This window comes from Gopherus evgoodei, chromosome 10 (genome assembly GCF_007399415.2).
Source record: "Gopherus evgoodei ecotype Sinaloan lineage chromosome 10, rGopEvg1_v1.p, whole genome shotgun sequence".
Taxonomy (NCBI): Eukaryota; Metazoa; Chordata; order Testudines; family Testudinidae; genus Gopherus; species Gopherus evgoodei.
This window is the reverse complement of record NC_044331.1, coordinates 9,218,622-9,241,090: the sequence shown is the minus strand read 5'-3', so window position 1 is coordinate 9,241,090 and position 22,469 is coordinate 9,218,622. Positions and strand designations below refer to the sequence as shown.

At 47.4% G+C, this 22,469-nt stretch overlaps 3 protein-coding genes across 8 annotated transcripts in view; 2 read left to right on the top strand and 1 right to left on the bottom strand.

Moving 5' to 3' along the window:
- TTC23 (tetratricopeptide repeat domain 23) overlaps positions 1-1,375 on the bottom strand; it is a 47,729-nt gene extending 46,354 nt beyond the window's left edge. The window contains 1 exon segment of the mRNA XM_030578206.1: positions 947-1,375. The gene's annotated coding sequence lies outside the window, so the exon portion shown is untranslated.
- Positions 1,376-2,326: 951 nt separating this feature from the next.
- Positions 2,327-22,469, top strand: part of LRRC28 (leucine rich repeat containing 28) — an 83,122-nt gene continuing 62,979 nt past the window's right edge. Inside the window, exons 1-5 of one of the 4 annotated variants that reach the window (XM_030579157.1) lie at positions 2,327-2,426; positions 7,124-7,219; positions 13,195-13,422; positions 19,467-19,507; positions 22,312-22,349. In XM_030579157.1, coding sequence (XP_030435017.1) covers positions 13,255-13,422; positions 19,467-19,507; positions 22,312-22,349 — 247 coding nt within the window. In that variant the 5' untranslated portion in view covers positions 2,327-2,426; positions 7,124-7,219; positions 13,195-13,254. Of the gene's footprint in view, positions 2,427-7,123; positions 7,262-12,068; positions 12,091-13,194; positions 13,423-19,466; positions 19,508-22,311; positions 22,350-22,469 lie in introns of those variants that run through there. The other 3 variants (XM_030579156.1, XM_030579154.1, XM_030579158.1) reach the window with 3 other exon arrangements.
- LOC115659237 lies at positions 7,791-9,414 on the top strand. Of its 3 annotated transcripts, none has more exons than XM_030579161.1 (2): positions 7,791-8,205; positions 8,934-9,414. In XM_030579161.1, exons 1-2 carry the CDS (start codon positions 8,022-8,024, stop codon positions 9,311-9,313), a joined length of 564 nt encoding a protein of 187 aa, XP_030435021.1. In that variant the 5' UTR covers positions 7,791-8,021; the 3' UTR covers positions 9,314-9,414. The 3 variants fall into 3 exon arrangements, with proteins under 3 accessions (XP_030435021.1, XP_030435020.1, XP_030435019.1); XM_030579160.1 differs by having other exon boundaries at positions 8,931-9,414; XM_030579159.1 differs by having other exon boundaries at positions 8,889-9,414.

The window sequence follows — 22,469 nt, the reverse complement described above, 5'->3', positions numbered from 1 at the left end:
TTCTTTAGAACATGCCTTTTACATCACACTATTATTCCAATCTGAAACAGATAATATTTGCTTTATTTTACCCTGGTTTTCCCTACTCTGAAAATTTACGCATTCCCCTCCTGGCATGCTGTGACCAGTGCCATAAAAAAGCTGCATGTGAAAAAAGAAGAAAACACAACAACAAAGAAAGAGAGAAAGGGAAGAAGACTGAAATATCTCAGTGCGATTATACTTTCTATCCTTTTTTTAAATAAATGTGGATCATATGAGCAGGATATTCTGTAAAAGGCATTTCCATTTTTAATGTTGGAAAATTAACTATTCTCTCAAAGTGGCATGGCTGTGCATGCTTTCAATATTCACTAAATAATCTGTACTCCCAATTTCCTGTAGCAACCATTTTTTAGATAACTGATTTGTTAGAAGGATTAAACGTAGATTTTTGAGACCCAAGAAACACACAGCTAATGGGACTTCTATTCAGCAGGGAGCAGGGTGGAACAGTGTAGAGACAATCCCAAATTTAATATAAGGCTCTACAGTCTGATGCTGTGTAATTACCTTGATCAGTTGGGAAAAGCACGAATGTCTATTATACATTTTCCCTTCTGAGCATGAGGGAAAAGGAAGATAGGAAGACAATGAAAGGGAGAAGGAAAAATTGAGGGGATGTTCCCCAAAAATAACTTTACTGAGGATTCACAAAATTGTTCAACTGGCCCTTAAGAGAATATCTTTTTGCTGTACCTCCCAACTTCCCTGGTTAGTCATAAGCACAATCTATTTTGCTAAGGATGATTGAGATATTCCTTCAATTAATGTACTTAATTCATCATTACCCTTTTTAAAGGTCACATTTATTAGGTAACTACTCTCTAGTAAAATGAATAAGAAAGCCAACGAACTTCCTAGAAGGAAAAATGAACTTGAGAGTGTAAATGAATTATCCACTTACATTCTTTTTTGGTTGTCTTAGTTTTTCACTTCTGTTCCATTCAAACACGTAATGCTGCTGTGGAGTTGCACTTCTAACATCAGTGTAAATCTTTAGCTTTGTGTACATTTATTTATACAGTATGTTAATCACAAAGAAGTCAAAATTCATGGTACCGAGAAAAATCTTTTTCATGCTTCTCTCAAAGTAGCCTGATATCCACAAAGCTCAGAATACGGTGAATGATGGATAAAAAGACCAACCAATTAGAAACAGAGGCAATGCTCTAGACTTGCCAGTCATGAGAGGATAACCAATCCATGGAAGTTTAAGGGAGTTTTGCTGAGCGTATGTCCCTTCCAAAGACTTCTCTTAAAGAAACAGGGCAGCTTTTTGAAGGCTCTTAACCCAGCAATGTTAAATATTCTGAATATGAGTGAAATGCTACTGTAAGAGTTCTGAATACATTGTTACTGAAATATCGGGTCTGCCTAGCTGAGAGCCAATTAACAGCCTGGCAGGGATAAGGAAAAATGCTTTATTCTGCAGAAAAAGGAGAGCCTGTACCTTGGTACAAAAGACTCTGTCTTACACAAATTTCACAAACCTTTTATACACATTCAGACAAAGACCCTTGCGTGTTAATACTTGATTGGTAAGTGTAAAATCTCATGTTCCCCTTATCTAAGTAGAACTAACTGGTTTGAAGCAGGATCTTCCTGCTTTGAGGCAGAGGAAAAGAGAGAGTGCAAAAATGCAAGCTACTGTGTCCATGAGCAGTACTTACTCCCCCCCACCTACTGGCCGCTTGTAATCTATTAAGGGGGGTCAGCCAGCTTTCACAACATCACATGTATCTACAAACGTATCAGGCCTAAACTAGGAGTTAAGGCTGTGATGCGTGTTAAGGCGTAACACAGGCTAAGAAACACATTTTCAGTCTAATCTAGACAAGGCAGACGACCTTTAAAGCAGGCTAACCTGGCTGAGTTAAAGCCTAGGGGTCCTTCCAGACCAACTCCACACGTTTAACATGATTAAAACACACTGGTCAACACCTTTGCTAAGGGGGTAGCACCAAACCTTAATCCTGGCCCAGACAAGGCTTAATCTAGTCTCACACGGAGCCCAGTGATGTACATTTCCCTACATTTCTGATCAACGGGGGAAAATGTTGTTTTGACCCACGGAAATCAAGGAGAAAGGTTTAACCAGGGAACGCAACAGTGGATGTTTTCAGGACCACACAGTACGTAGGGCAGTGAATTGCAGTGACAGGCGGACCCCCTGCCCATACTCGGGCACCGTCAGGCCCGCCCGCCCGCCTAGGCCCCCTCAGCCAAGCCCCCGGGCGCTGCCGTAGGAGGAGTCAGAGCGCGGGAGCGACCAAGCTCTCGCGAGATCCGGCCGGAGGGAGCGCTGGCTGGGTTCCTGTTCCCTGGCGACGGCGCTCAGAGCCGAGGGCGCAGGCCCTGCCCGCGCCGCCCGTGAGGGAGCGCAGGTAAGCGACCCCCCCGCCCCCCCTAGGCCCCCGCCATATATCCAGCGTCTCGCCCGCTGCTTCCTCTGCGGCTGCAGCAGCTCCCGACACGGGCCCCTCTGCTCAGCGCTCCCGTCGCTACTGGAGGGCTGGGGCTTGCCCCGCGCTGCGGGGATGGGGGCGGCGTAACGGGCAACATCCCCCGCGCCATACAGCACCGCCCGTATAGACCTTGTTCATCCCCTTCGGCCATACAGCACCGCCCCTATAGACCCTGTCCCCCCCCCCGGCCATACAGCACTGCCCCTATAGACCCTGTTCCACCCCCGGCCCTACAGCACCGCCCCCATAGACCCTGTTCCCCCCCCCGGCCATACAGCACCGCCCCTATAGACCCTGTCCCCCCCCCCGGCCATACAGCACTGCCCCCATAGACCCTGTTCCCCCCCCGGCCCTACAGCACCGCCCCCATAGACCCTGTTCCCCCCCCCGGCCATACAGCACCGCCCCTATAGACCCTGTTCCCCCCCCGGGCATACAGCACCGCCCCTATAGACCCTGTTCCCCCCTCGGCCATACAGCACTGCCCCTATACACCCTGTTCCCCCCCGGCCATACAGCACCGCCCCTATAGACCTTGTTCATCCCCTTCGGCCATACAGCACCGCCCCCATAGACCCTGTTCCCCCCCCGACCATACAGCACTGCCCCTATAGACCCTGTTCCCTCCTGGCCATACAGCACCGCCCCTATAGACCCTGTTCCCCCCCCCCCGGCCATACAGCACCGCCCCTATAGACCCTGTTACCCCCTCCCCCCGGCCATACAGCACCGCCCCCATAGACCTTGTTCATCCCTCCCCGGCCATACAGCACCACCCCTATAGACCCTGTTTCCCCCCCCGGCCATACAGCACCGCCCCTATACACCCTGTTCCCCCCCGGCCATACAGCACCGCCCCTATAGACCTTGTTCATCCCCTTCGGCCATACAGCACCGCCCCCATAGACCCTGTTCCCCCCCCGACCATACAGCACTGCCCCTATAGACCCTGTTCCCTCCCGGCCATACAGCACCGCCCCCATAGACCCTGTTCCCCCCCCCCCGGCCATACAGCAGCGCCCCTATAGACCCTGTTCCCCCCCGGCCATACAGCGCCGCCCCCATAGACCCTGTTCCCCCCCCCAGCCATACAGCACCGCCCCTATAGACTTTGTTCATCTCCCCCGGCCATACAGCACTGCCCGTATAGACCCTGTTCCCCCCCGGCCATACAGCACCGCTCCCATAGACCCAGTTCCCCCCTGCCATACAGCACCGCCCCTATAGACCTTGTTCATTCCCCCCAGCCATACAGTACCGCCCCTATAGACCCTGTTCTCTCCCCCCCCCCGGCCATACAGCACCGCCCCCATAGACCTTGTTCATCCCCCCCGGCCATACAGCACCGCCCCCATAGACCTTGTTCATCCCCCCCGGCCATACAGCACCGCCCCTATAGACCCTGTTCCATCCGCCTGGCCATACAGCACTGCCTCCATAGACCTTGTTCATCCCCCCTGGCCATACAGCACCGCCCCTATAGACCCTGTTCCCCCCGGCCATACAGCACCGCCCCATAGACCCTGTTCCACCCGCCCGGCCATACAGCACCGCCCCCATAGACCTTGTTCATCCCCCCTGGCCATACAGCACCTCCCCCATAGACCATGTCCCACCCCACCCCACCCCCCCGGCCATACAGCACCTCCTCCATAGACCCTGTTCCCCCCCCCCCCCGGCCATACAGCGCTGCCCCCATAGACCCTGTCCCCCCTCCCCTCGCCAATACAGCACCTCCCCCATAGACCCTGTTCATCCCCCTCCGACCATACAGCACCTCCCCCATAGACCCTGTTCACCCTCTCCCCACGCCATACAGCACCTCCTCCATAGACTCTGTACCCCCGGCCATACAGCACCGACCCATAGACCCTGTTCATCCCCCCTGGCCATACAACATCTCCCCCATAGACCCTGTTCCCCTCCCCCCCCGGCCATACAGCACCTCCCCCATAGAACCTGTTCCCCTCTCCCTCTGGCCATACAGCACCACCCCCCATAGACCCTGTTCCCCCCCCACTCCCTGCCGTACAGCACCACCCCTATAGACCCTGTTCATCCCCCCCCTGGCCATACAGCACTGCCCCCATAGACCCTGTCCCACCCCAACCCCCCGGCCATACAGCACCTCCTCCATAGACCCTGCTCCCCCCTCCCCCCAGCCATACAGCGCCGCCCCCATAGACCCTGTCCCCCCCCTCCGGCCATACAGCACCTCCCCCATAGACCCCGTTAATCCCCCCTGCGCCATACAGCACCTCTTCCATAGACCTTGTACCCCCGGCCATACAGCACCGCCCCTATAGACCCTGTTCATCCCCCCTGGCCATACAACATCTCCCCCATAGACCCTGTTCCCCTCCCCCCTCCGGCCATACAGCACCTCCCCCATAGAGCCTGTTCCCCTCTCCTCTGGCCATACAGCACCACCCCCCATAGACCCTGTTCCCCCCCCACTCCCTGCCATACAGCACCACCCCTATAGACCCTGTTCATCCCCCCCCCCGGCCATACAGCATTGCCCCCATAGACCCTGTTCCCCCCCCCCCTCCCGGCCATACAGCACCGCCCCCATAGACCCTGTTCCCCCCCCGGCCATACAGCACCGCCCCCATAGACCCTGTCCCCCCCCCAGGCCATATAGCACCTCCCCCATAAACCCTGTTCATCCCCCCCCCCCGGCCTTACAGCACCTCCCCCATAGACTCTGTTCCCCTCCCCCCCGGCCATACAGCACCTCCCCCATAGACCCTGTTCCCCTCCCCCCTGGCCATACAGCACCTCCCCCATAGACCCTGTTCCCCTCCCCCCCCAGCCATACAGCACCACCCCCTATAGACCCTGTTACCCCCCCACTCCCCGCCATACAGCACTGCCCCCATAGACCCTGTTCCTCTCCCCCCCCCCCCCCCGGCCATACAGCACCGCCCCTATAGACCCTGTTCCTCCCCCCCCCTCGGCCATACAGCACCTCCCCCATAGACCGTGTTCACCCCCCCTGTCCCCGGCATGCAGCACCTCCCCCCATAGACCCTGTTCACCACCCCCCCCCCTGCCCGGCCATACCCCACCTCCCCCCATAGACCCTGTCTCCCCCGCCCCACCCGGCCATACAGCACCTCTCACCATAAACCCTGCTAACCCCCCCTCCCAGCTCCCCGGCATGCAGCACCTGCCCCCATAGATCCTGTTCACTCCGTCATGCAGCACCTCCCCTCATAGACCCTGTTCACCCCCCCCCAAGCCATACAGCATCTCCTCCCCATAGACCCTGTTCACCCCTCGCCACAGGCATACAGCCCCTCCCCTCATAGACCCTGTTCCCACCCCCCCGCAGCCATACAGCACCTCCCCCCATAGACCCTGTCCTCCCCACCATACAGCACATCCCCCTATAGACCCTGTTCATCCCCCCTGGCCATACAACACCTCCCCGCATAGACCCTGTTCCCCTCTCTCCCCCCCGGCCATACAGCACTTCCCAACCCCCTTATACAGCCATTCATTTCCCACCCAGTCATACAGCATGTCCCATCCCCTCACCCATCACCTCCTCATGCACCCATTCATCTCTCCACATAGCACCTCTCAACCCCCCCATGCACCCATTCATCCCCTCACCCAGCTATACTCCCCTCCCAGACCCCCATCACACACTCCTTCATCTTCCCCAGACAGCGTTTCTCAATCCCCTATCACACACCGATTCATCCCCCTGCCCAGCCATATAGCACGTCCCATTCCCCCACCCAGCCATTCAACATCTCTCCTTCCCTCCACCATAGATCTATTCATCCCCTCTCCCAGTAGTACACCTCCCAATCCCCCCCTACTCCATCTATTCATCTTCCCAACCTCCTAGTGATACAGCATTTTCCTGGTTGGTTCCTCTCATAGTACATCCATGCACCCAGTCCCCCCACCCTATGAAACAGCAGCCCCCAGTTCCCCATTATCCCATTCATTCTCCCCTTTCTCCAGTGATGTAGAAGCAACCCGTTTTCCTGAACTCCACTCGTAAGCTCCATGTAGGACTGGAATAGCCACCCCTTTCTCTGTGGCCTGTGTTCTCATGCCATCAGTTACTGAACTCGGTTTCAGTGCTTTGAAAGGGGGGTATTTAGTGATGAACCGTCTGGCTGCTGGGAGTGGGAAACCAAACACAGTGGATCAAACTCATCTCTGGCATAAGTACACAAAACTCCCATTGAACTCACCAGCCTGCTTATGCCAGGGTTACATTTGGTCCACTGGGGATGTTGAGTCTGAGTTGTGTAGTTTTCCATAATTTCAGCTTTCAGTAAAGAACATCTGGATGGCATGTTGCAAAAGATTTTAGACTGTTTTTGGATGCTTTTGTGTCTTTGGTACTTGTAAGAAATCCACATTACAAGCCAATTCATGCTTTCAGAAATGTACATAATACGGTAGAAAAGTGGAATCTACGGTCTGAGATATTTATGACGTGCATTAACCTTTTTATTCTGCATCAGTCATGGCTACTTTTGATAGTGAGCATTCTATGGTCATGTCTTGTAACAGGGAACATGATGTTATAATAATACTCAAAAATATTCTCTCAGTACATCATGAGTGTTTTTTATGCTTTTTTTAAGAGAAAAAAATGTACGTTGATGTGACAGGCTTGGTTTAGAGTCCTGGAGAATGAAGCCATCTGTCCACTGAACTGGGAAAACCTGGGCATTAGAAATGTGAGCTTACTTTATATGCTGCCTTACTGATTCTCTCTAGAGGTGAGGGCAATTGTCTCTGTTTTCATTTGTCTAAGGCCCTGTCTACCCTGACAAGTTTCTACACAGTAAAGCAGCTTTCTGCACTGTAATTCCGACGTGTACACACTGCCAAGCCACTTAGTGCGCAGAAACTGCGCAGTTGCAGCGCTTTAAAAAAACCACCCCAAGGAGAGGCATACAGCTTTCTGCACCGGGGCTGCAGCGCCAGTGTAGACACCATGGTCGATTACAAGCGCTGCAGTTGGCCTCCAGGATGTGTCCCACAATGACTGTTCTTGCCTCTGGTCATTGGTTTGAACTCTACTGCCCTGCCCTTAGGTGACCAACCATCATCCCCACTCCGTAAATTCCTTTGGAATTTTGAAAGTCCCCTTCCTTTTTGCTTGGTAATGTGTGCTGTGGTCTCAGCACATCTTTCCAGGTGGCCATGCCTGCTCCATGTAACAGCCTGATCCCCTGCTTGGAGCAATGCCGAGTTGCTGGATCTCATCAGCATTTGGGAAAAGGAGGTTGTCCAGTCCCAGCTGCGCTCCAGCCGTAGGAATTATGATACCTACAGACAGATTTCACGATGCATGACAGAAAGGGGCCATGACCGAGACACATTGCAGTTCAGAATCAAAGAGAAGGACCTGCAGAATGCACACAACAAAGTGTAGGATGCAAACCACTGCTCCGGTTCTACAAAGAGCTGGACACAATACTCAGCGGCAACTCCATCTCCACTGTGAAGACCACTGTAGATACTTCAGTGGCTTGCATGCCAGTCGAAAGTGAATGGAGCCAAGAGGAGGAAATCTTGGATGAGGAGGGGGACCCAGAGGAAGAGGATGACTCTGAGGTCAGAGATGCATGCAGCCAGGAGTTCTTTTCTGCCCCAGAAGAGGCTAGCCAGTCTCAGCTATCGGATGTTGGTGAAGTGCAAGCAGGAGAGGAGGCCCCTGGTAAGTGAATTTGATTTTGGGAATCGCTGAAGCGAGTTGTTGGGGGCAGGAGGGTTGTAGAATGCAGGCTTGTCTCCCACTGCATGCCTAATCTCAGCAGCAAAATAGGCTGTTGATTGACTCCCTCACTTCATGGGAATTTCCCTCCGAGGTCTCCAGGAACTCTCGTGGAGATACTGGACAATCCGCTGCTGCGGGTTCTTTGACAGAGCTGCTTTGTTTCTTGCCCCATTAATGGTAACTTTCCTGCACTACTGTGCTGTCCTGGGATGGGGGTTGGGATGGGGATGGACCATTGCTGCACACAATTGAGCTGCGTAGGGGCCACGGTGGAAGCCGCAGTCTTGGAGAAGACCCTCCCTTGATTCCCTGCTTACCCTCAGCAGCGAGATATCTTCCATAATGATCACATTCTGTGGAAAATGTGGGGACAGGAATGATTATCAGGCTCCCCCATACTGCTGGCTCTCCCTAAGAGCCATAACAGGGTCCGGGGAGAGTGATTTACCCTGCCCCTGCGGCTGCTCACCATTTTGGGGATCTTGTGGCTCATGTCTGCTTGCCTGAGGTCAGTCAGTTAGTGGCAGGTGTGGAGTACTGGCTGTGTTTTAAATCACTGAATCGGAGTTCTTTGTGTGGCAAACAGTAGTGCTTCTGTAAAATGCTGCATTTAAACTTCACAGAGATGACCTTGAGAACCCAGCCTCCCTCTTTGTTATTGGCAGCAGAATGGCTGTGCAGAATTAGAAGGCAGCCCAGAAGAGCTAAGGAGGACTTTCTGCGTGATGTTATGGTGCACTCCGCCACCAAGAAACAGGAATTGAAGGAGCGGCAGGACAGCGAGAAGAGGGACGGAAAGGAGATCACGGCACGCCGGAATGAAGGCACGGAGTGGCTCTTAAAAGTTATGGAGCACCAAGCAGACACACTCCAGGCGATACTAGCTCTACAAACCAAGCAGCTTCGCACCCGCCCTCCCCCACAGCCGCTGTCACAAAACTCTTTCCCATGCTCCCCCCAGACACCACCAACACACTCTTATCAACTTCCTGACTCCAGTCTATACCCAGCATTCCACTTCTCCCCCCTCACAATTCAGCACTGCTGACTCCCACTGCACTCTCACCCATCTCTCTGCAGTTTGGCCCTGCTGAAGTACAGTACCCACTGCACTGTACTCCAAAGGAGGTTGGATATGATCCCTGGACATTACACAAATCTTTAGCCATCCTGGGACCCCTCCTCCTCCTGGGACCTTCCCTTCCCCCATTCCCCTCACAGCTGATGGTTTTTTTGGGTTGACTCTCTCCTCCAGTTGTTGTTTTTTAATAAAAGAATTGTGTTGGTTTGTAAGCCATCTTTATTCTATTAATTGAAAGCAAAAAGAGCCCTGCAAAGCAACATATTGCATCGTCTGCACCAATCACCACCTAGCAATACAAGCACTGCACTCCCAAGCATAGCAACAAATATTAGTGGCTTTCAGCTTAAAATTGCTGCCTCAAGGCATCGCTGATGCTTATAACCCCATGCTGTGCCCCTCTAATAGCCCTGGTCTCTGGCTGTTCAAATTCAGCCTCCAGGTGCTTAGTCCAGCCCTGAGTGAAATTTTCACCCTTCCCTTCACAAATATGGAGCACACAGCCTGTGGCTATAAGCATAGGAATGTTGTCATCGGCCAGGTTCAGCTTCCCATAGAGGCAGTGCTAGCAGGCTTTTAAATGACCAAAAGCACACTCAACAGACATTCTGCATTTGCTCAGCCTGTTACTGAACTGCTCCTTGCTGCTGTCAGGTTGCCCTGTGTATGGCTTCAGAAGCCACGGCATTAAGGGGTAGGCGGGGTCTCCCAGGATCACAATGGGCATTTCGACTTCCCCTGCAGTGATCTTCTGGTCCAGGAAGAAAGCCCCTGCTTTCAGCTTCCTGAACAAGCCAGCATTCTGAAAGGTGCATGTGTCATGCATCTTTCCAGACCAGCATGCGTTAATGTCTGTGAAATGCTCACGGGATCCACAAGCACCTGGTGAACCATTCAGAAGTACCCCTTGTGATTAATGTACTCAGTGGCTAGGTGGTCTGGTGCCAGAATTGGAATATGCATGCCATCTATTGCCCCTCCGCAGTTAGGGAAGCCCATTTGTGCAAAGCTGCCTACAATGTTATGCACGTTGCCCAGAGTCAGTCTTTTGGAGCAGGATGTGATTAATGGCCCTGCAGACTTCCGTCAACATGAGTCCAACGGTAGTCTTTCTCAGTCCGAACTGGTTAGCGACTAATTGGTGGCAGTCTGGAATAGCCAGCTCCCACAGTGCAATCGCCACACACTTCTCCAGGGACAGAGCTGCTCTCATTATCGAGTCCTTGTGCTGCAGTGCTGAGGTGAGCTCATCACACAGTCCCGTAAATGTGGCTTTCCTCATCCAAAAGTTCTGCAGCCACTGCTTGTCATCCCAGATGTGCATCATGATGTGATCCCATCACTCAGTGCTTGTTTCCTGAGCCCAAAAAAAGCGATGATCCACTGTGCTCAGCACCTCCATGAATACCACAAGCAATCTCGTGCCATAGTCACTACATGTGGTGAGATCAAAATCGCACTCCTCTTGCATTTGTAGCTTAAGGAATAACTTCACCGCCGCTCATGATGTGTTGGTCAGAGTGAGCAGCGTACTGGTCAACAGTTCGAGATCCATTCTTGCAGCCCAAAGAGGCAGGGTGCATAGTACACAAACCATTGAAAGTTGGCACCAAATGTGGATGGAAGCACAGGGATTGCTGGCATGCAAAGCAGTGCATCACGGGGCATTGGGACAAGACCTAAGATGCCCCGCGACTCCCTCCGCCTTCCCACAACTTTTAGCAGCAGAGGGATAGCTGGCCAGAGTGCACCGCGCCGAATACCGCTGCAAGTGCCGCAAGTGTGAGCACACTATTGCGCAGGCACTTGACAGTGTGAACGCACAACAGTGGTTTCCCTTCAATGCTCTGAGCGGTGCTGTAACTCCCGGGGCTGTAACTCTGCCAGTGTAAACATGCCCTAAGACTGTCCACAAAGAACTGTCAATTATAGTAATGCTGTTTCTGATGTGGATGCTGGCTCACTTGGAATTGTACTGATGCTGTCTTACTTACAGGTAATTGAACAGCCATAAAATAGTTATGACCAATGTTCCCTCTAAATGGTTCCATCCATGTGCAGAATAAATTTTACATGCACCAAAGTATGTGCGGATGTGCACCACCAGTAGAAACAAAGAACTTAGATTATAATAAATATTTTTTACAAAAGTTACTATAGGGATAATTATTCCATCCAGGACAGGTTAGGCATTTTAGAATTCACTACTTAAAGAATGCAAAGAATCCTGTGGCACCTTATAGACTAACAGACATTTTGGAGCATGAGCTTTCATGGGTGAATACCCACTTTGTCAGATGCATGTAGTGGAAATTTCCAGGGGCAGGTATATATATGCAGGCAAGCTAGAGATAATGAGGTTAGTTCAATCAGGGAGGATGAGGCCCTGTTCTAGCAGTTGAGGTGTGAAAACCAAGGGAGGAGAAACTGGTTTTGTAGTTGGCAAGCCATTCACAGTCTTTGTTTAATCCTGAACTGATGGTGTCAAATTTGCAGATGAACTGAAGCTCAGCAGTTTCTCTTTGAAGTCTGGTCCTGAAGTTTTTTTGCTGCAGGATGGCCCCCTTAAGGTCTACTATAGTGTGGCCAGGGAGGTTGAAGTGTTCTCCTGCAGGTTTTTGTATATTGCCATTCCTAATGTCTGATTTGTGTCCGTTTATCCTTTTCCATAGCGACTGTCCAGTTTGGCCGATGTACATAGCAGAGGGGCATTGCTGGCATATATTACATTGGTGGACGTGCAGGTGAACCATTACCGACACATGCAGCACTTCCTGCCCCCCACAGACCCATTCATCCTCCCACCTGGCCAAGCAGCACCTCCCCCCCCCGACCCATTCGTCCCCTCCCGGCCATATAGCACCTCCCATTCCCCATACACCCATTCATCCCCATCCACTCCTGCAGAACCCCACTAGCTATGTCCTCCCAACTTGATAGAAAGCATTGATAACTACTCTTTGAGTACAGTATTTAAATCAGTTTTTCATCTACTTTATAATTATTTCATCTAAACCACATTTCCTTATTTTGCTTATGAGACTGTCACGTAGGACTGTGGGTATGTCTACATAGCAAAGAAAATTCTGTGGCTAGCCCATGCCAGCCAGCTCGGGCTCTTGGGGCCTGGGCTGCAGGGCTGTTTCATTTCAATGTAGACTTGGGCTCGGGGTGGAGTCTGGACTCAGGGACCTTCCCACCCCATAGGCTCCTACAAAGCAATGAAACAGCCCCACAAGTCCCAGTCGGCTGGCATAGGCCAATGTCCGGTGTCTGGTTGCTGGGTAGACGTATCCTGTGTCAAAAGTCTTACCAAAATGCAGTTATATCACATCTACTTCTTCCCCACATTCACTGGGCATGAACCCTGTCTATGAAAATTCGGTTGGATTGACATGATTTGTTCTTGAGAAATCTGTGCTGGCTATTCCCTTTAACTCTATTATCTCCTTGGTACTTTCAAATTGAGTGTTTAATAATTTGTTTCAATATCTTTCCAGATCTCAAAGTTAGGCTTACAGGTCTATAATTCCCCAGGTGCTCTTTGTTCCCCTTTATAAATTTAGGTACTATGTTTGCCCTTCTCCAGTCCTCTGGGACCTCACCCATCCTTCATGAGTTCTTGACAGTAAGTGCTAATGATTCTGAGATTGCTTCAGGTAGTTCCGTAAGTACTATAGGAAGAATTTCATCAGGCCCTGCCAACTTGAATATATCTAACTTATATAAATAGTCTTCAGCCTGTTCTTTCCCTGTTTTGGCTTGTGTTCCTTACTCCGTGTTGTTAACGTTAGTTGTATTGAGTATCTCATTGCTACAATGTTTTCCTTTTCTTGCTTTCTCTTTAGAAATGGATGTGCATTCAGAAGATGTAGAGCTCTAATGTGAAGCCTGCGACAGAGTCAACAATGGCATCAGAACTTTGTAAAACGATCTCTGAGGCAAAGCTGGAAAGGCACAAGAACTTGTTCTTAAATTACCGAAATCTGCATAATTTTCCTTTGGAATTATTGAAAGATGAGGGTCTGCAGTACCTGGAGAGACTCTATATGAAAAGAAACTCCTTGACCACCCTGGTATGATAAGTTGTTATACTTCTTATTCTCTGTATGTTTATAGTAGTTTGATAAATTCTGATTTGAAAAGAGTGATGAAGTGCATTTTTGTAGCCTGCTGCTGATCTTTCAGAAAAGCTGATCCTGAATGGTGCTAAACACCACTCAGGACCTGGCTCCATTGAGAAGATTTAAACACCACATTCAGTTATATATGTTGGAAATGCAAATATCCGATTGATAAGATTTGTGGTGGGCTTCAGGCATATGAACAGTGTGCCCAGCCATTTGATAGCTGTTTGATAGGTGTTTATCTAACCAGCTCTTAAAAATCTCCAGTGATGGAGATTCCACAACCTGCCTACGTAATTTATGACAATGCTTAACCACCTTGATGGACAGTTTTTCCTAATGTCCATCCTAAGCCTCTCTTGCTGCAATTTAAGCCCATTGCTGCTTGTCCTATCCTCAGAAGTTAAGAAGAATTTTCTCTCTCTTCCTTGTTAACCTTTTATGTACTTGAAAACTGTTATTAGAGGCCTGCAAAAACCCATGGATATCTGCTTTATATCTGTGGATATCTGCATCTGCGGATGTGAATATCTGCAGACTATTTTTGTGGATCGCGGCTTGGATGTGGATACAAATTTTATATCTGTGCAGGGCTCTAGTTATCATGTCCCCTCTCAGTCTTCTGTTCTCCAGACTAAATAAACCCTATTTTTTCAATCTTCCCTACTAGGTAATGTTTTCTAGACCTTTAATAATTTTTGTTGCTCTTCTCTGGACTTTCTCCAGTTTGTCCACATCATTCCTAATATTTGGCATTCAGAAGTGGACACAATACTCCAGTTGAGGCCTAATCAGCGTGGAGTACTCTATCATAAGCCGGTTCGTTTATAAGCTAACCCCCCCCAAGATGGATAAGTAAAAATGGAAAATGTTTATAATCCGTTCATAAGACGACCCTATAATTAAGGGGTCAGCAAACTTTGGCTTCCAGGCCATCAGGATAAGCCACTGGGTGCCGAGATGGTTTGTTTACATCAAGCATCCGCAGGCACGGAGGTAAACCTAAATAAACAAAGTGTCCCGGTGTGCTAGCTGCTTACCCTGATGGGACAGCAACTGGTGGGGAAATTTTTTGGGGGGGGGGGGGGGAGAGAAGCTGGGAGTCAGGGGAGGAACCCCTGTGACCACCTCCCACATGACCCCACCCCCAGCCTGGGACCCCCACACTCTCCCCATCCCATCCCTTCCCACCTTATCTGGAGAGGGCAAGGGGAGGATGTCTCTGACCTGGCTCCGAGATGGCAGCGGCACGCACTGGGGCCAGGACAGGCTTCCTGCATGCCTGCCCTGGCCCCACACCGTGCCGCTCCAGGAAGCTCTGTGGCCCCTGAGGTGAGTGGGGAGGAGAGGATGCGGAGGGCTCCATGTGCGGTGCCCTTGCCGCGCCTCCAGGTACCTCCCCCGAAGCTCCCATTGACCGCGACACATGGAGATCTCTGCCCCCCCACCCCCTACCCGGGGGCCTGCAGGGGAGCGGTGACAGCCGCTTCTGAGAATGGCACGGGGCCTGCGGCGCCAAAGGGGGCAATCCCGCGGGCCAGATCCAAAGCCCTGAAGGGCCGGATCTGGCCTGTGGGCTGTAGTTTGCCCACCCCGATCTCATAGACTCACAGACTTTAAAGTCAGAAGGGACCATTATGATCATCTAGTCTGACCTCCTGCACAATGCAGACCACAGAATCTCACCCACCCACTCCTGTAACAAACCCCTAACCTATGTCTGAGTTATTGAAGTCCTCAAATTGTGGTTTGAAGACCTCAAGCTGCAGAGAATCCTCCAGCAAGTGACCCGTGACCCATGCCCCATGCTGCAGAGGAAGGCGAAAAACCTCCAGGGCCTCTGCCACTCTGCCCTGGAGGAAAATTCCTTCCCGACCTCAAATATGGCGATCAGTTAAACCCTGAGCATGTGGGCAAGACTCACCAGCCAGCATCCAGGAAAGAATTCTCTCTAGTAACTCAGATCCCATCCGATCTAACATCTCATCACAGACCACTGGGCATACATACCTGCTGATAATCAAAGATCAATTGCCAAATTAATTGCCAAAATTAGGCTATCCCATCATACCATCCCCTCCATAAACTTATCAAGCTTAGTCTTGAAGCCAGATATGTCTTTTGCCCCCACTATTCCCCTTGGAAGGCTGTTTCAGAACTTCACTCCTCTAATGGTTAGAAACCTTCATCTAATTTCAAGTCTAAACTTCCTGATAGCCAGTTTATATCCATTTGTTCTTGTGTCCACATTGGTACTAAGCTTAAATAATTCCTCTCGCTCCCTGGTAATTATTCCTCTGATATGTTTATAGAGAGCAATCGTATCTCCCCTCAACCTTCTTTTGGTTAGGCTAAACAAGCCAAGCTCTTTGAGTCTCCTTTCATATGACAGGTTTTCCAGTTCTCAGATCATCCTAGTAGCCCTTCTCTGTTTCAGTTTGAATTCATCTTTCTTAAACATGAGAGACATAAGAACATAACATAAGAATGGCCATACCGGGTCAGACCAGAGGTCCATCTAGTCCAGTATCTGTCTACCTACAGTGGCCAATGCCAGGTGCCCCAGAGGGAGTGAAGCTAACAGGCAATGATCAAGTGATCTCTCTCCTGCCATCCATCTCCATCCTCTGATGAACAGAGGCTAGGGACGCCATTCTTTACCCTTCCTGGCTAATAGCCATTTATGGACTTAGCCACCATGAATTTTTTCAGTTCCCTTTTAAACATTGTTATTGTCCCAGCCTTCACAACCTCCTCAGGTAAGGAGTTCCACAAGTTGACTGTGTGCTGTGTGAAGAAGAACTTCCTTTTATTTGTTTTAAACCTGCTACCTATTAATTTCATTTGGTGACCCCTAGTTCTTGTATTATGGGAATAAGTAAATAACTTTTCCTTATCCACTTTCTCCACATAACTGCCCACAGTATTCCAGATGAGGTCTCATCAGTGCCTTGTATAACGGTACTAACACCTCCTTATCTTTGCTGGAAATACCTCGCCTGATGCATCCTAAAACCGCTTTAGCCTTTTTAACGGCCACATCACATTGGCAGCTCATAATCATCCTGTGATCAACCAATACTCCAAGATCGTCCTCCTCTGTTTCTTCCAACTGATGTGTCCCCAATTTATAACTAAAATTCTTGTTATTAATTCCTAAATGCATGACCTTGCACTTTTCATTATTAAATTTCATCCTATTACTATTACTTCAGTTTACAAGATCATGCAGATCTTCCTGTATGGTATCCCAGTCCTTCTCTGTGTTAGCAATACCTCCCAGCTTTGAGTCATCCGCAGACTTTATTAGCACATTCCCACTTTTTGTGCCAAGGTCAGTAATAAAAAAATTAAATAATATTGGTCCCAAAACTGATCCCTGAGGAACTCCACTAGTAACCTCCTTCCAGCCTGACAGTTCACCTTTTAGTACAACGCATTGTAGTCTCCTCTTTAACCAGTTCCTTATCCAGCTTTCAATTTTTATATTGATCCCCGTCTTTTTGATCTAAATCATCAATGAAGATATTCAACAGAACAGGATCCAGAACTGATCCCTGTGGGACCCACTCGATATGCCCTTCCAGCTTGACTGTGAACCACTGATAACTACTAAGTGGGCACTCATCAAAGATGTCCAACACAGTCTGAAGTTGACTGCATCTACATTGCAGGTCGTTAGAGAAATCCCATTTGAAGAGAGTGACTGTACAATTGCCCTGTCCTGTTCAAAACCAGTTCAGGGATGACCACAGGTGCCTTGGCAAGTCAAGCCTTCTGGGATGATGGTTTTTAACTCGTGGCTTGCACTTGCATTGTGCAGAGGTGTTATGTCCCTTCCTGAACCCTACCTGTTTAACCTCCAAGACATCATCCAGTTCTTGAGCAATTCATTTGAGGATCAAACACTCAAAACCCTTGAAATCTGTTTCACTTCGCAAGGGAAAGCCAACAAGTAAATTTTTTGGGAGGGCGGGGGAGAGGTGAGTGGGGGTTGAAGAGAAAATACTACTTTAAAATAGACACACCAGAAATATCTGTTAGATTAATAAATAGTTTAGGGAAAAAATTAATTAAGATTGATCTAGAGTTAGGTTAGATTGAAACTTTTTTCCATTAGAACTTAAAGCGAAAAATGTTTACTGGGTTTTTAAGGGTCAAGCTAGTTTCTGCATTTGTTTGGTTAACACTGAGAAAAATATGCAAGGAAAAGAACATCGTGCAAAAACCTTTCTATGCTATATTATGTGGAAAATGAATGTATTGTAATTAATACAAACTTTCCAGCAGGTGGCAACCACTGCTTAGCTATCTCCTCTTTTCTTCTGTGGCTTGAGTGACACTTTCATATAGAAAATTGATTCAGTTGTGGAGTTGCTGCTTCATGATTAAGGCTGAGTTGAGGTTTGCACTTTAATCAGTGATGTTCAACATCATTGTTATGTATAAGAAGTATGCATATCTTGCCTATGTTATACAAATTTAAAATTGTGGAGAAATACGTTAACTAAAAAGTGTGTTTTAAGAAGGAATATTGTTTAAATTTAGATGAAGAGTGAACATGAAAACTGCCAAACTCTGTAAGTGATTGTGCTGTGATACTGTGTGCTGTTAAATGTTCTTCATTAAAACTTATTTCCAGTTCTGCATGTCTAAACTCTGCATTCTATATAATTAAAACCAGAATTTTAAAACCAAAATGCAGTCACTGCATTTAAAGTAGATTTCCTAAGCAATAAAATCTTCTTAACCATGAATATGGATTTTCAATATGGCTTCCAGCATAACATATTCCATCCTCTCCTAAAATTCCTACTAGTTGCCGTTTCCAAGAAAACCTAGGGACCTGCCTTGATTGACACAAAGGGTGTGTTTTTCAACCATGTTAGCTCAGTTGAGTTAGCTAAACATGACTGAAAAACCCTACTATGCTTCAGGCTAACATGTTTCCCTACTAGGCTAAAATACACCCAATTAGCACGGCTTCAAACCCAATTCTGATGTCTGACTCGGCTCATTTGCACAACTCAAGTAATTCAGAACAGCCAATTTCTGGCCATGCTGGCCATCTGACGTTTTCCCTGTTATGAGAAGCTTTCAGATGGCATAAAGGCATCAGTTAGCTCCTACACCAATTTCCCTTCCCTCTGGGGTATAGAGAATGTATCAGGGGAGGAAAAGGGGCCACATGCAACCCAAGGGGAATAAACCACAGGTATGAGTTCGAGCAACTTCTAGTCTGACTAGCTCAGAATCAGAGAGTTGTTGCCATATCCCTCGCTACTTTTGCTCTCTTGCACTGAATGGAGCTCAGATGCAGGAGAAAATCTAACCTGCTGTGTCTTAAAATTATTAAAATAGCCATATTGATCCCAGTGTGTTGACTGCCATAATTTTTGTTTACACTTAAAAAGACTATCCAGAAACAGGCATGCGCACCCGAGGTGAGTCAGAATACAGGAAAGGACGTGCATCTTGACATGCATAAAGAAATCTGTGGGTTTGATATTTCTAGTACAGAGATGTTGAATAAACTGTAGAGGATGCAGGTCTTGCCCTGCTGCTCTGCAGTATTACAAAGAAAATATATGTTGTTTAGGAGGTGGTCTTGCATGCTTCCTGCTTTTTACTACTGCTGTAAATCAGTGAACGTTTTCTTTCCAGCAGCTGCTTGGAAACCCCTCTATCTCATCTCTGACTCCTTAGTTTTAATTCCTTTTCAAAAGCTAAGTATTGGTAATCCATTCTTCAAACCTTGGAGGGCTGGATGCAATTTGCTCTAGATCCCATCAATGTCACTTCTAGACTATGAAAGAATGGCACCAGTGCTCCATTTTCTCATCCTTCCATCCCCATGGCTGAGTATTGCTGATTTGGTTCTACTGTACACAATTCTACTGAAACACACTTGTGATATCTCTTGTTGGCATGGTTATTAAAATGAGTAGGATGCATGTTAGTTTTTAAAATAATAAATCTTTTTTCTTTTTCAGCCAGAAAACCTTGCACAGAAGCTTCCAAACCTCGTGGAATTGTGAGTGTTGGAGTTTTGACCAACTTTATTATGCTAAGCAGTGTCAAATTATTTAAAAAAAAATAAGAATGCTGTGTTTGTATACATTTTTCCTTTTCAGTGTAATGTGGTTTTTCCTCCTTGTTAATAAAATGAGGTACTTTGGCTACTAGCTAGATTAAGGCCCATGCTGAAATTTCTTTCCGTGTCATAATTTCTTGTTCAGATTATGTTGTGAGGGAATGTTGATTTCCTCCATCCCATCCGGTAAGAAAGTGGTGTGTAATGGTCTTCATACCAGGGCTGTGCACCTTGGTCCAGCTGCTGGAGGCAACACATTTGTTGTATTGTCCTTTTCAATTAAGTATAGCCTATACATAATACATTTTTTGAGCCCTAATTTGATGTAGTTCACCAAACAACCATTATGCAATAGAACTGAACTTTAAATATGCTCTCCCTACCTCCCATACTGCTTTATGACAACTATGACCTGATCTTAATGGATGGTTTGGTAGTGCAGTGTGTTTTTGAAGTACATACTGTAAATTCAAACTTAAAGGAAGCATGGGGTGTTTGAACAGTATAAGTTATCTGTCTGAGCTTGTCTTCTCAATTTGGCTGCTGAAACCGCACCTTTCTAGGACTCATGTCCACAACATAGTTTAACTGTTTTGTAGGTCATTGAAGTCTCCAGCTTGCTGAAGAGACAATCTTGCCTCATCTTGCCCTGTATTTTGGGTTCGCATACAGTGGAACGACTTTCTTGTATTTGATGTATTCAAGAGTGTTTGACATTTTGCCACCAGGCATCAAGAATTTTTGGTATTATCTGATGATGCCTTTAGAAGAGTAAGCCTAAAATTGCTTGGGGGAGGTTAATTTAAGAAGCCACAAATAAGTAAAAGAAGTCTATTAATATATATTTACTTGATTTAGTTATCTCATGACCACCAAGCTTTGTTGTGCTACCATTATCCCATTTATTTGGTATATAGGTGATTGCAATTGTTCGGCAGCTTCTGTAGTTCAAGTAACACAATTTAAATTGTTAGCTGAGATAATAATTGGTTTGGGGCTAGAGCAGAAAATGAAGTAAAAAGAATAATTTGCCAATAGGTTCGTATTTAAAATGCTGATTTGTTACTGTACATATACCTCCTTTACTTTAGAGCAGTGTTTCCTATACTCTTGAAAGCTGAGCTCCCCTTCAGGAAAATGAAATGGAATATATGCCCCTTGCAATACCACCATGTGTTTTCATAGATCTACTCATCTCAGTGTAGTTACTTTCCATGCTTCCCACCAGGGTGCACCCCTCACACGGAAACTTTTTTTGGTATTGAGCAGTGTTTCTCAAACTGGGGCCGTCACTTGTGTAAGGAAAGCCCCTGGCAGGCCGGGCCAGTTTGTTTACCTGCCTTGTCTGCAGGTCCAGCTGATTGTGGCTCCCCCTGGCCGCGGTTCGCTGCTCCAGGCCAATGGGAGCTGCTGGAAGTGGTGGCCAGTATGTCCCTCAGCCTGCGCCGCTTCCAGCAGCTCCCATTTGCCTGCAGCGGTGAACCACAGCCAGTGGGAGCTGCGATCGACTGGACCTGCGGATGCGGCAGGTAAACAAACTGGCCCGGCCCGCCAGGGGCTTTCCCTACACAAGCAGAGGCCCCAGTTTGAGAAACACTAGTGTAGAGCTTTATAATGGTACTTCTGCTTTCTTATGTCCTTTGAGCAGTGAAATACTTTCAGTGTCAACATTAATGATCATACTTACCATCCACTGAAAGGGGGGGAGAGTTCACACTTTGGAGATATTATTTCAGGCTGTCTTCAAACACAGGCAGACATTGCTGCATAAGTTACACATGATTTCCATTGTGAAAGTATTCTTCACAACCACAAACACGAAGGACATACTTTTAAAAAACAGAAAACTGAGACTACTTCATCAGTTAGATCTTCCCATCTTCCCAAAGGGACACGACCCTGCTTTTGGGAAACATTGTTTCACAGTGTAATAGAAAAGCTGCTTGTTCAAGTCTTTTACATGCATGCTTAAATCATGAGAGTACTCATTATCTTTTGAGATAACTATATCTTCAGGTATTGACTGCTTGCCTACAAACTTTATATAGTCTTTCTGTTTTCAAGCAGAACTTTACAGTTTAAAAGATATGGATTAAGCTCTTCTCAAATTGTAGTGATTACGGGTGTTCACCACCAGGGAGCCCTCAATGCACTTTATCAACCTTAAAATAGCCACCGAAAACTTGTCTGGACTTGTCACTGTATTTACTGATTGAAAATTGCTTTTGTAAAATTTAATTTAGTACTTTACATTTAAAAAAAAATCACATTATCGTGACAAATAGATTCTGCATGCTTGTGTAAGTGTGCATAGTTGATTTATTTGTTTGGTTTTTCCCTGTACACAGCAGGAGAGGACCTATGGCAGAATTTAGTGCAATCTGGTGACTCCTGATTTATTTTTCCTATCCTGGATATTTTGTTGTTATGAAGAAAAATTGCATTCAACAGCTTGAAATGAAACAGTTACGATTACAATGATCATGTGCATTACATTTGAATATTTTAATAATCATCAGCTAAGACATTCTTGATCTTAATTTCTGTTCATGATTTAAATAGATTATAAGTGAAACCTTAGAATATGTTAATTAGTGTTGTAAAATTTACTGTCATGCTCAGAAAGAGAAATGTCTGTGAAGGTTTTTTTCTCTTCCAATTTCAGATTGAACATTTTGCCAACTGATTATCTAACCAAAGTCCTTGAGGGTAACAGGTGGTGTTGTTTGTTCTTTTCCCCCCAGGTACCTTCATTCAAATAACATAGTTGTTGTACCTGAAGGTAAGTGCCCTACTAGCTTCAAAATAAGTGGCAGAAACTATCAAATATTTTATTCTATTCAGTAAAAAGGCCTGTTTTCCTTATGTTCCCATGAAATTCTGAAGATATCCACAGAAATAC

Bases quoted from the DNA above. Each gene is read 5' to 3' on its own strand.
- LOC115659237 (XM_030579159.1), top strand. From the start codon at position 8,022: ATGCCAGTCGAAAGTGAATGGAGCCAAGAGGAGGAAATCTTGGATGAG. The intron at 8,206-8,888 runs GTAAGTGAATTT...TAAACTTCACAG, and splicing joins AGCAGGAGAGGAGGCCCCTG to AGATGACCTTGAGAACCCAG.